The following is a 14,222-nucleotide window of genomic DNA, read 5'->3' on the forward strand; positions in this document are numbered from 1 at the left end:
AAGCAAATCACATAAATTTGAATTAGTTCATCTGGACACAACATTTATTAAGAGAAACGTTTCATCACTCATCTAAGTGACCTCTTCAGTCTCAGCTGACTGCAGGTATCCTCGCCGTTATAAACAATACAGTGGCATAACGACCTAAACATATGGTTGTGGACATTAACTAGGGTTACAATGGCCATGTGTACTATTCACAGAGGATTGGGGAATAGCTGCAATCACAGTATTGTTAAATGGCGACAGCGGCACTCTTAGGCCAACTGCATGGTTCAGGTGGTTGATTCCGCTTCCAGTGTGGGAAGATGGCTGCGCGAATTCGCTTTTGCGGCAGCCTCACCCGTACCGTCCATGCAGTGTCTTTGACCACATCTGCGTCTAAATTCTGTCATTTGATGGCTGGGAGAGCTGGCGCTGGATCAGCTAGGAAAGCGGGGCAGGCTAAGCTAACTGCTAGCCCATGCAGACCGGCAATTCTGATAACACCGAGGGCGGTCTGGTGGCGGCCTCACCTGGCGTTGACTGTGGTGTTTTGATGTCGTTGTGAGGAGGGTCGAGGGTGTCCCGCTGGGACAGCTGGCACTGGATCGTTTGGGAGAGCTTGGTCTGTTTCCTCCGGTGGGCCCAGGGACCACGGTCCCTGCCTGGAGCTGTGCCCGATGCGGAAACGCCGAGGGTGGTCTGACAGGACGAGGAAGCGGGGCGGGCTAAGCTAACTGCGAGCACATGACCGGCAGTTCCGACATTCATCCTGGCTGGTGTTCGTTCCCTTGGACAGTGATTTTTTTTAATAGTTTTGACGTGTTAGTTTTGGATATGTGTGTTCTTGTAGTTTTTGGACGTGTTTTTGTCTTTGTGTTGTACTGCTGTGGGCTGGGGGAGACCGCATTTCGTTTCGTTTCATTTCATGTACGCAAGTGCATGAAGTGAAATGACAGTGCTCCTGATTCCCAATTCCTTCCTGATTCCCTCTTCACACAGATGGCCTATTTGACTCTCCATTCAAACCAGTGTTCCTCCCTATCAAGGATGTGCACGTCCTCATCCTTGAAAGAGTGGCCATTGGCCTGTAGATGGGTGTAGACTGTGGAGTCCTGGCCTGATGCATTAGCTCTTCTGTGTTGTGCCATCCTCTTGGCCAGCGTCTGTGTGGTTTCCCCGATGTACAAGCCACGCCGTCTCACAATGCTGTGATTGCATCCATTCCCAAATCCTCTGTGCATAGTATACATGGCCATTGTAATGCTAATTAATGGTCACGGCAATGTGCATATGAAACTGATCGTTGGTTTCAGTCGTTATGCCACTGTATTGTTTACAAGGGTGGGGATAATTGCAGTCAGTTGAGACTGAAGAGGTCGCTTAGATGAGTGATAAAATACTTCTCTCAATAAACATTGTGTCCAGATGAAGTGATTCAACTTTCTGTGATTTTCTTACCTGGATTATTGAGCATGTATCAAGACACATGCTCTTGAAAAATGTGTGAGACAAGTGGGCAGAAATCACTGCAGACTGCCAGGGGTCAAACAGCACCCAGTGTCACTTGCATAAAGGAAATGAGGTGAATAAGGAAAAATATTGAAGAGGTTGCTGGGTCACAGAGCTGTAAACTGAACACTGCTATCACAATGCCTCCTGTACTACAGTGTCAGTGCTGCTGGTGGATTAAAAAAGAAAAAAGGCTACGTAGTGGAAAGATTATACTGGCTAGACCAAAGGGATCAGAGGTGGGCCTTAAATTATCAGGAAATGGAGGCTACTGAACACATACTGGTGACAAAAAAAAGCTAAGAAAGTAAAACTGTCTTGTTCAGACTACCTTTTAAAAACTTGAATTAGGAACTAATGAAGCAGAATTAAACAAAACAGGGGTAGCATCCCAAGCATAACATTACATTTAAAATGAGACTACTTCCACTTAGGCCTGTGAATCACATCTTTAAATTAAACATCAAAGACTGATCATTATTCTGATTTCCATCTACTGAGCTGATTTATGCACTGACGAGAAAAAAAAGCCTTTCCGGTTTGAACACATTAAGTGCTCCGTTTATCTCAACATCAACATCTATGACTATTTAAAATCATTCTTCTGCTTGGGGGAGCAAATAGCAGCACAAAAACAGGAGAACAAGAAACACATTGCCTTTTGCATGTAGGATGGTCATTGCAATGACTCAAAAAACATGAAAAAAGAAAAGATGAGGAAAGATAAGCCATTTATAATTCAAGAGCTAGAGCGCTACCTAGCTATCCCTTTTTGATACTGTGGCTAAACTCTGTTTCCCCCAGAAACAAAATGCTCCCTGAATTTGATACATTTGTACAACCACAAAAACAAGGAAATATTATGTCCAAAGAAAAGCACGAACAGAAATAAAATAACAATTAAACCAGGGCATGTAAGGTTTAAAAAAAAATCTAAAAGCTAAAACAAAAAGTAAAAATGAATGCTTAAGCCCCTGGATATAATCGTCAGGGAGTTTGGCACTTTATTGTTTAAGTCCAGACGCAGCGAGTCGTCTGTGGCTGGATTCAAGGCAGATGAGAGAACATGCTACAGCCCACATGAGTGGGGCCCCAAGCGGCTTGTGGATGGATGGAAGACGGTTGGAGTTGAGGGTGGCCGGAAGTCACATTGAGAGGGTGGGTGGGTTGGGGCTCAGACGATGGTATTGGTGCCCCGGAGACCCACACCACGAGCAAACTGCTCCAGCAGGCCGGTAATGGCGCCAGAGGGGCTGGGCGCAGACGACTTGAGGCCCACAGTAGAGCTGTAGGCGGCCAGGAAGACCTCCCGCACGGCTTCCAGACGGGCCTGCCGCTCTGAGGGGAATGGACACCTGTGGAGGACAGACAGAGATGGAAGAAGAGAGAGGGGAAGGCAATAAAAGGAGAGATAAAGTAGTGAATTCAAAAGAGAAAGAAGATGCAAAGAAGTGTGAATGGTGGTTGAGAGAGAGAGACAGAGAGAGATATGGGTAAGGAACAGTGTGAAGCCACGGTTGATTGGGTTTGAGAATGAAAAGAAGAGCTGAACAGGGGAAAAGGTCTGAGGGAGAAGCTACTGCATCTTTTTCTGAAGCATCACCGACACTAAGAGTGAGAGGAGGGTGACAAGGTACCCGGAGTTAACAAGAGAGCAAGCTGTCACCCCCCTTTTTCTCTCCAAATAAAGATGGATGGATGTTATTTGCCATGAGCTGGGTGTGAGTGCTGTTGATGGGACACACTCGATTTGGCAATCAGATCAAGCGGCAAAGAAAATTTGTGCCCTGCTGGGAAGGGAGTAGGAGGGTGAGTCAGAGAAAAATGAGTGGGAAATTCATCTACCTCAGTCCTCATCTAGCCCCATGGTTCACTGGGGGATAGGGTGGAGCAGACTGGATGACACTGTGTGACAAGGTGTTGCTAATGTTGCATGGTATTTCTGATAAACAGAGAGGACTTGACTTGACTTCATGATTGAGCCCTTAGCTCTTGAACCTGTTTAGAACCCTCTGTATGTAGTGCTGAAATAATATGGGCCCCGCTGTGGAAAACATCCTTTCCTTCTTGAAAATTATATGCAAATACACAGTAACAGATACAAGATAAGATACATACAATGCAATGGTTTTCTGAACACACAACTTTCCCAGACAATTATATTATTGTTAGTTATTCTTACACAAACCAGAAGTTGTACATATCCATCATATATCTATTCTATGAAAGAAATCTCTTGATCACATCTACCACTGATGCAAGGCTCAAAAAGAGAAATGTACATGAAAGAAGGGCTTAATGGTCACGATTTTCACTTGTCATTATAACTAAGGAGTTATAAAGGATGTATTCGGCCAACAAGAACTTGTGAGAAGTGCAAGGATTTATTACGAGAATTAGACCAAACGACCATTACCAAAAGCTATGTAAAAAATGTTGACAGTGTGGAAATTGCAGGAAAGTAGAGACGGACAATTTCTCTCATTGACCACAAGAACGTGTGTATCATTTATTTTTCCGTACAAAATCACCATCCACAAAAACATGGCACTGCTCCAACCAATCTAGCCCTCGCTTCGCCCTCCCAACCTGGAAACCCTTTCTTAAAGGGCCCGTGTCTACCAAGTATGGTGAATTGTGCTCATATAGTCCGCTACATACGTCCCCCCAGAATTCATCACAATAGAAAAAAGTCAGCGTGGTACAGGGCGGAGGGCCCAGCCACAACGGCTTCACCGAACAGGTGCGGAGGCTAGGGTGCCTAGAGGAGGGGCCTTAAGGACCTTGCAGTGGTGCGGGGTTAGGGCGGGTGGTGGAGAAGCTTTAGGGGCCTTGCTGGGGGGTGGGGGCAGGGTAGGAGGGCACCCCCGCTGTGGGGGCTGGGCAAGTCCAACAGGTCAGTCCAAGTCAAGGTTAGCAGGGCTTTTCTTTTTGGTTGTTTTTTTTTAAAAATTTTACTTCTGATTTTTCCCTTTTTCTCCCAATTTAGTAGCCAATCACTCCCCATTCTTAGTTCAAACACCCACCCTCGTACTGCATGCGTTCGCCAACTGCATCTCTCTCGCCGGCAGTCTCGAAGGAGACGCCTCGCCACTTTCAAGACAAGGTGAATCCAGGCCGAACCACTGTTTTTTTTCCCCCCGACACACACCGATGCATTCATGTGACGAACACAAGCCGACTCCGCCCCCCCCCCGAAGACAGCGTTGCCAATTATTGCTGCTTCATTGAATCTGGCCATAGTCGGATCTGACGAGACCGAGGCGTGAACCCTGGTCCCCAGTGGGCAACTGCATCGACACAAAGCCGATGCTTAGACCGCTACACCACCGCGGACCCAAGTCCAGGTGAGCTGGTTTGAGGCGATCTACTGAAATGCGCTCTGCCGACTTCCACCACAAAGTGTTTGTTTCTGGTCTCCAGGACGCGGAACAGCCTGTAGTAGGGAGGCTGCAGGGTTCCACAGTGGGCTTCGTGGCGCATGAAAACATATTCTGCCTTCTGCAGACTTGCGCGGATGTGAGACTGTGGGAGGGCGTGTTGCCAAGTGGGGACTGGTGTGAAAGCTCTGGCGTTATCCAGGAGTGTGGTCCGTTGATGAGCTGCAGACCAGGGAGCTGTGGTGTTGGGGACAAAATCCCCTGGGACCCGCAGCAGCTGTCCGTAAACCAGTTCTGTGGACGAGGACTGGAGGTCCTTAAAGGCAGTCCTGAGGCCCAGCATGACCAACGGGAGCCTGTCGACTCAGCTGCTATCTTTGAGGCTGGCCCGAAGAGGAGCTTTCATAGAGCGATGAAACTGCTTGCACAACCCATTGGCCTGCGGGTGGTACGTGGTGGTGCAGTGGAACTTAACCCCTATGCTCTCGGCGACTGCGTTCCAGATCAGACGCAAACTGTGAGCCCCGGTCCGAGGAGAGGTTAGATGGGGTGCCGAACCAGGCAACTCAGGTCCCGATGAACACCCAGGCTACGTCGCTGGACGTCGTCGATGACAGTGGGGCAGCTTCTGGCCATTGAGTGGTCCTGTCCATCACGTCGAGGAGGGGAGTAAAACCATGGGAGGGGGGCAGGGGGCCAACCAGGTCCACGTTTACGTGGCTGAACCTCCTTTTGGGCACCGGAAACTGTGCCAGAGGGGCTCTGGTATGGTGGTGCACTTTAGAGCGCTGACACTCTACGCAGGTGTCAGCCAAGTCTCTCATGTCTTTTTTGAGCCGTGCCAGATGAACTTGGCGCCACTAGTCTTTGAGATGGCTTTTTGCGAGGGTGGGAGAAACCATGGACAGCGTCAAAAACACGCCACCTCCAGCGAGTGGGAATGATGTGCGTTTGCATTCCACAAACGCCGTGAACTGGCGGGCCTCCAGCAGGGAACAAAAGTGTTGAACGGTGAAGTAGAGAGGGAGGAGCTCCCGATCGAAGGTGCTATACTTCCGTTCACTGGGGCATAACTGTCGGCTGAAGAAAGCGAGCGGCTGCCAAGCGCCATTCACCCACTGCTCGTGCACCGCCCCGACAGCATAGTCCAAAGCGTCTGTAGTAATGGCAATCAGAGCCTTGGGTGATGGGTGTGCCAGCATTGTTGCGTCAGCGAGAGCAGCCTTAGTGTCCACAAACGCCTTGCCCTCTCTTCAGACCAGTCAACAGTGTGTTTGATGGCCTTGCCTTTCAGGGCCTCATACAGCGGTTGCATGAGTTGAGCACCTTGGGGGATAAAGCGGTGGTAAAAGTTCACTATGCCAAGGAACTCCTGTAGGGACTTGACTGTGAATGGTCGCAGTAACTTCACAACGGCGTCCACCTTTGCCGGGAGGGGTACCGCCCTGTCTTTGGTGACTCGGTGTCCGAGGAAATCAATGGTTGTCAGCCCAAACTGGCACTTGGCTGGATTGACGATCAGCCCGTGCTGGCTGAGCCGCTCAAAAAGAGTCCGGAGGTGAGACAGATGTTCCGCTTTGGAGGTGCTGGTGACAAAGATGTCATCTAGATAGACGAAAACAAAAGGGAGGTCCCGTAGCACCGAATCCATGAGGTGCTGGAATCTCTGTGTAGCGTTCTTGAGGCCATATGGCATGTGCAGGAACTCGAACAGTCCAAATGGGGTGATCACCGCCGTTTTGAGGACATCCATTGGTGGGCTCGCACCCGATGGTATCCACGGACGAGGTCCACTTTGGAAAAGCTGACTTTTCCAGCCAGGTGGGTGGAAAAATCCTGGATGTGTGAGACTGGGTAGCGGTCCGATGTCATTGCATTGTTGAGTCGGCGGTAATTACCGCACGGGGGCCACCCGCCACAAGGCTCCAGGATGATGTGGAGGGGTGAAGCCCATGGGCTGTTGGAGTGGCGAATGATGCTGAGACGCTCCATGTTCTCGAAGTCCTCCCTGGTGGCGGTGAGCTTGGCCGGGTCGAGGCGCCGAGCCCGAACATAGACTGGTGGGCCAGTGGTGGCGATGTGGTGCTTCACTCTGTGCTTGACGTTGGAAAATGAGAAGGTGGGCTACGTGAGGACCGGAAACTCAGCAAGAAGCTGGAGAAAATCGTCTGCGGCAGAGAGCATGCTAGACAGTCTGATGGAGTCCGATTCGCTGAGAGTACACGCATATGAGCAGAAAGTGACAGCGTTGATGAAGTGGTGGTTTTTGACATCCATCTATGCCCATAGGCGCATAGGAAATCTGCACCGAGGAGGGGGACAGCTACCTTCGCCGTGACAAAGTCCCAACCGAACTGCTGTCCTCCAAAACACAGCTTCACATACCTAGTGCCATAAGTGTGGATGTTGGCTGCCATTAGCTGCTTCCATGGGGGGAGGGGGCCATATCCACAGAACAGGATGTCTACTCTCGATGTGGGCAGGATGCTCCTCTGCGCGCCCGTGTCGCACAGGAACCGCCGTCCAGAAATGGAGTCTTTGATGAAAAGCAACATGCCGGTTCAGCTGACGCACATGGCCACTACTGAGCACCGGCCCTGGCGTTTCCCGCTGCGCTTGGCCTTGGGTGCAAACTTTGCGTAGTAAAAACACAAGACTGTGATCCTGCTGCCGTTGAGGAGCTGCTGCTTCTGCGGTAACTATTGTGTCTCCAGGCAGTGATGAAAATGTCTGGGCAGGAAAAAACGTGGCCGCGCAGGGCTGTTGACCAGCCAGGAAAAATTTATCAGCCTCCTCAGCCAGAGCATGACAATCAATGATGGCGGGGCTGGCTAAAGCAGCCCGTACCTGAGAAGGCAGCTGTCGCAGAAACAGTTGGATGAATCCAGCATCCTGTCCAGAAGTTCAGACGGCTTACTGTCACCGAGGCCTTGTAGAGAGAAAAGCCGGCTGGCCCGCTCAGCGTCAGAAAGTTCAAAAGTTTTCAACAGGTGAGCCTTCAGTGTCTTGTATTTACCCTGCTGCGGAGGATTTTTGAGGAGGCTCACCACTCTGGTTGCTGTTGAACTGCTGAGAGCTGACACCACTCAATACTATTTTGTGGCATCCGCAGTGATTTCACGCAATGTGAACTGCGCTTCTGTCTGGGCGAACCAAGCTGAGGCTGACGACTCCCAGAACTCCGGCAGCTTGAGAGAAACCGCATTAGTCGTCATGTTCGTTAAGATTTTTCTCTGGAACGTCCAGCAGACAAACGTCGGGGTCACCAGTGTGGAAACTGCAGGAAAGTAGAGATGGACAATTTCTCTCATTGACCACACGAACGCGTGTATAATTTATTCTTCCGTACAAAATCGCCATCCTCAACAACATGGCGCTGCTCAAACCAACCTAGTCCTCACTCCGCCCTCTCAACCCGGAAACCCTTTCTTAAAGGGCCCGTGTCTACCAATTATGGTGCATTGTGCCCATATAGTCCGTTACAACAGTATATTTCAATCAGAGCATGCGAAAGGCTGAAATTAATAATTTCGAAGGCTAGCAGCCCAAAAAATTGTCCCATTTTAAGAGACAAAACCCTACTTAATGTTGATGGCTATTTCGTTAACAACTACTCAGATCAACAGATCACAGCAATAGATTTACATTAGCTTGCAGAGGTAATGAAACAAATGAATGGGTGTTTTATAACTTGTGGATACAAAACTTGATGACATAAACCACTTAAAATTATCTTAATTTTACCCTCATCTACCTTGGTATTACATCAATCCATAATATTCTCCGTCAAATGCCATGGGCCATCAGTAAAGATTAGCTGTCTAAAATCAAGCACATGGCGCAACTAAGTAATTAGGGATTGGGATCCAGTACTGATCATTTTAAAAAGGTGCTGGCATTGATGTGGGATGTACCGACCAGATCAATAACGTCTGTGTGAGGTGACCAGATGTCCTGAAAAATTCGGGACAGTCCTGAATTATAAGCAGTTGTCCCGAATCTTGTCCTGTTGACCTGAGTTTTGATTAGTTATAGCCTAATAAAACATTAAATACCGATTGTTGTAGGTGTCCGGGTAGCATAGCGATCTATTCTGTAGCCCACCAACACGGGGATCACCAGTTCGAATCCCCGTGTTACCTCCGGCTTGGTCAAGCATCCCTACAAACACAATTGGCCGTATCTGCGGGTGGGAAGCTAGATGTGGGTATGTGTCCTGGTCGCTGCACTAGCGCCTCCTCTAGTCGTTCGGGACGCCCGTTCAGGGGGGAAGGGGAACTGGGGGGAATAGTGTGATCCTCCTATGGGCTACGTCTGCCTGGTGAAACGCCCTACTGTCGGGTGAAAAGAAGCGGCTGGCAACTCCACATGTATCAGAGGAGACATGTGGTAGTCTGCAGCCCTCCCCGGATCGGCAGAGGGGGTGCAGCAGCAATTGGGACGGCTCAGAATATAGGGTAATTGGCCAAGTGTAATTGGGGAGAAAAAGGGGGAAAAATCCCTTCCCCCCAAAAAAAATACTGACACTATTTTGGTGTTGCCATCAACCGGGACTGTTGTCCGTAGCCTACATGAATTGTGGCTGTTGTAGTTTTTTTTAGCCATGTACAGCAGTGCCACGAATTGATAAATAACTAAACATAGCGGCGATGCATAGCAAGTTGTAGTCACAAGGACAGGGAAAGTGTAGCTGCAGGCAGTGTTGTGAAGACAGATGTGACAGGCACCTCACTGATAAAAATGAATGAAATAAAATTAATTTTATGTAACTGATACTGATTTACACAGTTACATAAAAAAGTAATTGTGTTTCTTTTTTCTAATGACAGACAGTTAACTCCATGTTCATGAAGAAAACAAGATTTAGAGTTGAGTTTTGACTTTCACGTGTTTTAATTTTTACCGTTTGTTGACACTGAATGTAATGAACCGGAGGCCATGTTAACCATGGCCATATGACCATGGCATGCCCACCCCCAACTCCCCTGACCCGAATTTCACCCATTCTCATCTGGTCACCCTAGGTCTGTACTAACAGTGCTTCTTATCTGTGTCACCGGTTGCACAAACATACATAAGTAACTTTCCACAGACGATACAACCAGCCAAGATAGGTCAGGCACTCTATCAGGAAAGGCTGAGATGCTGATTTTTTTTTTTGGATTTTGTCCCTGCCTTTTTCTCCCCAATTGTATTTGGCCAATTACTCCACTCCTCTGAGCCGTCCTGGTCGCTGCTCCACCCCCTCTGCAGATCCGGGGAGGGCTGCAGACTACCACATGCCTCCTCCGACACATGTGGAGTCGCCAGCCACTTCTTTTCACCTGACAGTGAGGAGTTTCACCAGGGGGATGTAGCGCGTGGGAGGATCACGCTATTCCCCCAGCCTCCCCACGAACAGGCGCCCCGACCAACCAGAGGAGGCGCTAGTGTAGCGACCAGGAAACATACCAACATCCGGCTTCCCACCCGCAGACACGGCCAATTGTGTCTGTAGGGACGCCCGACCAAGCTGGTGGTAACACGGGGATTCGAACCAACGATCCCTGTGTTGGTAGGCAACAGAATAGACCACCACGCTACCCAGACACCCCTTTAACAGATTTTTTTAAAGCCTGTCAAATACTAATTGCAATTCTTCAAAGCTGTATTTGCTGTACATGTTTCAGTACATTATTCACTTTGCTGTTATGCATATTAAGTTGACGTCTGGTGTTACCAACAAAAAAACAAAAAAACATTTATCTAATATGATGGTCACAGAAAGTTGAATCAATTCATCTGGACACAACGTTTATTGGAAGAAAAACATTTCATCACTCATCTAAGTGACCTCTTCAGTCTGAACTGACTACAAGTATCCCCACCCTTATAAACAATATATTCACTGACCACATTAACTCTGTCAACAACCACATCAAATTCACCAGGGAGGATGTGAAAAATGACAAGTTAGCCTTCTTAGACTGTGAAATTGCAACTGGTGATGGGGGACATCTGATTGTTGATGTTTACCGTAAACCAACACATACTGATCAGCACTTAAGGTCTGACTCTCATCATCCACTGGAGCACAAACTAGGAGTCATCAGGACACTGTACCACCGAGCTGACAACGTCCCCACCGACACAATGGCTGGGGAAAGGAGGAAATCCCACATTAAACAGGCCCTGGGTAAGTGTGGTTATCCTAACTGGGCATTTGTCAAAGCCAGGAAGATGCCCAAAAAGTACACTAGCCAACTGAAGAGAGATGAAGGACAACAGCTGCCTGAGCGTAAATCAGTGGTGATTCCATATGTGACGGGAGTGTTGGAACAGTTGAGACGCGTATTTTCCAAACACTGCGTCTCAGTTACTTTCAAACCCCAAAACACACTGTACCAGAAATTGGTCCACCCCACGGATCAGGTCTCCTGGCAGAAACAGAGCAATATAGTGTATGCTGTTAAGTGCCAGGATTATTGTCATGACTTGTACATCAGGGAAACCAAACAGACGCTGGCCAAGAGGACGGCACAACACAGAAGAGCTAACACGTCAGGCCAGGACTCCAGTCTACACCCATCTACAAGCCAGTGGCCACTCTTTCAAGGATGAGGACGTGCACATCCTTGATAGGGAGGAACACTGGTTTGAATGGAGAGTCAAATAGGCAATCTATATGAAGCAGGAACTACCATCCCTGAGCTGGGGGGGGGGTGATGGGGGTACATCTTTTACCATCTTACAATACTGTGATTGCAACTATTCCCCAATCCTCTGTGAATAGTACACATGGCCACTGCAACTCTATTTAATGGTCATGCCAATTTGCATATGAAACCAATAATTGTTTTTGGTCGTTATGCCACTATATTGTTTTTAAGGGTGAGGATACCTGCAGTCAGTTGAGACTGAAGAGGTCACTTAGATGAGTGATGAAATGTTTCACTTAATAAATGTTGTGTCTAGATGAAGTGATTCAATTTTCTGTGATTTTCTTATCTGAATTATTGAGCATGAATAAAGACAAATATGATGTTGTTGTTAATATGTGGCAATTATCAGTAATAATAATATTTTTAACACCATGATCACCTCTTCCAGCTCCTTCCCTCAGGGAGGCGTTACAGATTACTGTCCACTTCGCCTAGACACTTCACAAAGAGTTTTTTTTCCCCTAGCCATCATGACTCTGAATTCCTCCCTATAGTCCCCTCCTCACATACCATTGGCATAAAAACCACCATTCACCTAATTGTTGTGTGTGATATGTTTATTTCTGTTATTGTGTAACTGTATTGTTCGTGATAATATGCGGAATGTCTGTTGTTGTCCATGCATGTATTGTGCTTCAGAGTTTAATGTGTACCAAAAACAAATTCCACCGGCCTTGGTCATGTGGCTAATAAAACAATCTAATCTAACCTAATAATAAAAACTACTGTTACGCAGTATCGAGTACTATTTTTGATAAAAGGTACCGGTTTCAGTAACGATATCGATAAATGTCTAATAACACCTCACCCTATCAGCAATACTCAATAAAGTAACTTAGAAGAAACATTTCATAATGCAAACCCAAGTACAGTTTGCCCTCTCATACCAATCAGATTTTGTCTGTATCCAGACCTTTGAATCTGCTCACTCCACCAATTTGACTGATTCTATTGGTCTGGCATCATGGCACGAAACAGCAGTTTCTCGGTTAAAAAAGCGATTATCCAATGAGCGTTGCGGGGGGCTAACAACTAACCAATCAGCACCATGGGTGGGGCTAACACCGTTATCAAGCGTTAGATGGGATGTCTTTCTCAATATCACTTGACATCATAGTTTGGAGTAAACTACTGCTTTTGCTGAGGCTTCAAAACATGCAGGATAACAGGATGGAATAGACCAAAAAACATACTGTCACGGCAAGAAAATATATCATTTACATCATTGCAAATTTCAAAATAAGCTATTTAAGGCAACAAAAGCAACTTTTAAAGCAAATGCCTCTATGATGAACAATAACCGGACACATCGCCAAATTAATGCGGATTCTGCAAATCCTAACAAGTAAAAGCTGAATAAAACTGGTTTGCTAGCTGATGAGAAGACTATGCCACCATTTCACCTTGGCAATACAGTTCAAGTCAAGAGTCAAAAGATGCATTCCCTTTTTAAGTTTCGCTATGTCTACACTAGACATGTCACGTGAGCAACCTGTAAGCAAAACAAAAGCGGCTAACGTTACAACTGTGCAACTTTCTCTACAGGTTCCATTGCACAATAGATGGGTCTGCATAATTGAGCACATACAGCAAAACAGGGGCAGTCTATCGACATTATGAGTACACCTATTTTTTTTCCTACAAAAATGAAAGTATGTGGTTGACACTATAAAGCGATTCAATAATGAATTTACTGTTGAACTACAGGGCAAGCTATTTGTAGTCCCACTAGCACTAAAGTCCCAAACAGGACTAAGGATTTGTGACTGCTGGCCTACCATGCATTGATATCCTCTTGGCCTAGTATTGGTCTACTGTTTGCAATAGTAACCCAAGGCCCATCACCTACTCTTTTGCAAAATCTATGACGCAGACCTTGTTTTTGTGCTCTATGTCTTCTGTGATTACTATAGATAAATGTATTGTTTAATCCATTGTTTTGTGTTGTGGTTGGGACGGTACCAGCTGCAAATAGAAGAAGAGCGCTTCAGGCATCTGGGTAGCATAGCGGTCTATTCCGTTGTCTACCAACATGGGGATTGCCGGTTCAAATCCTTGTGTTGCCTCTGGCTTGGTCGGGCGTCCCTACAGATACAGTTGGCCATGTCTGTGGGTGGGAAGCCGGATGTGGGTATGTGACCTGGTCACTGCACTAGCACCTCCTCTGGTCAGTTGAGGTGCCTGTTCGGGGGGAAGGGGGAACTGGGGGGAATAGCATGATCCTCCCACGCACTACGTCCCCCTGGTGAAACTCCTCACTGTCAGGTGAAAAGAAGCGGCTGGTGACTCCACATGTATCGGAGGAGGCATGTGGTAGTCTGCAGCCCTCCCCAGATCAGCAGAGGGGGTGGAGCAGCGCCCAGGACAGCTTGGAAGAGTGGAGCAATTGGCCGGGTATGATTGGGGAGAAAAAAGGAGGGAAAAACGCCACAAAAAAAAGAGCGCTTCACACTTCTCCATTTTAGAAGACAACAACAGCAAAAACACAGATGGTGAGTCCACCCAATCAATCTGAGGGGGTGAATGCAAATAATCTCCTAGCTGAATTGAAGTGATGCATTTCCTGCACTGACCGCCTATAGGCCTACCTCTATTCCCATGACAGTCACATAGGCTTTGTTCTCAGCAGCAACCTCGCATTTACAAA

The 14,222-nt window shown here is 47.4% G+C and overlaps 1 protein-coding gene across 3 annotated transcripts in view; it reads right to left on the reverse strand.

The window, feature by feature from the left end:
• Positions 1-1,442: 1,442 nt before the first annotated feature.
• mtmr14 (myotubularin related protein 14) overlaps positions 1,443-14,222 on the reverse strand; it is a 45,759-nt gene continuing 32,979 nt past the window's right edge. For 2 of the 3 annotated variants that reach the window (XM_056273529.1, XM_056273527.1), the window contains one exon: positions 1,443-2,849. In XM_056273529.1, coding sequence (XP_056129504.1) covers positions 2,669-2,849 — 181 coding nt within the window. In that variant the 3' untranslated portion in view covers positions 1,443-2,668. Of the gene's footprint in view, positions 2,850-8,012; positions 8,152-14,222 lie in introns of those variants that run through there. The other variant, XM_056273528.1, reaches the window with a different exon arrangement.

The sequence above is a fragment of the Lampris incognitus genome, chromosome 2 (assembly GCF_029633865.1).
Source record: "Lampris incognitus isolate fLamInc1 chromosome 2, fLamInc1.hap2, whole genome shotgun sequence".
NCBI lineage: Eukaryota > Metazoa > Chordata > Actinopteri > Lampriformes > Lampridae > Lampris > Lampris incognitus.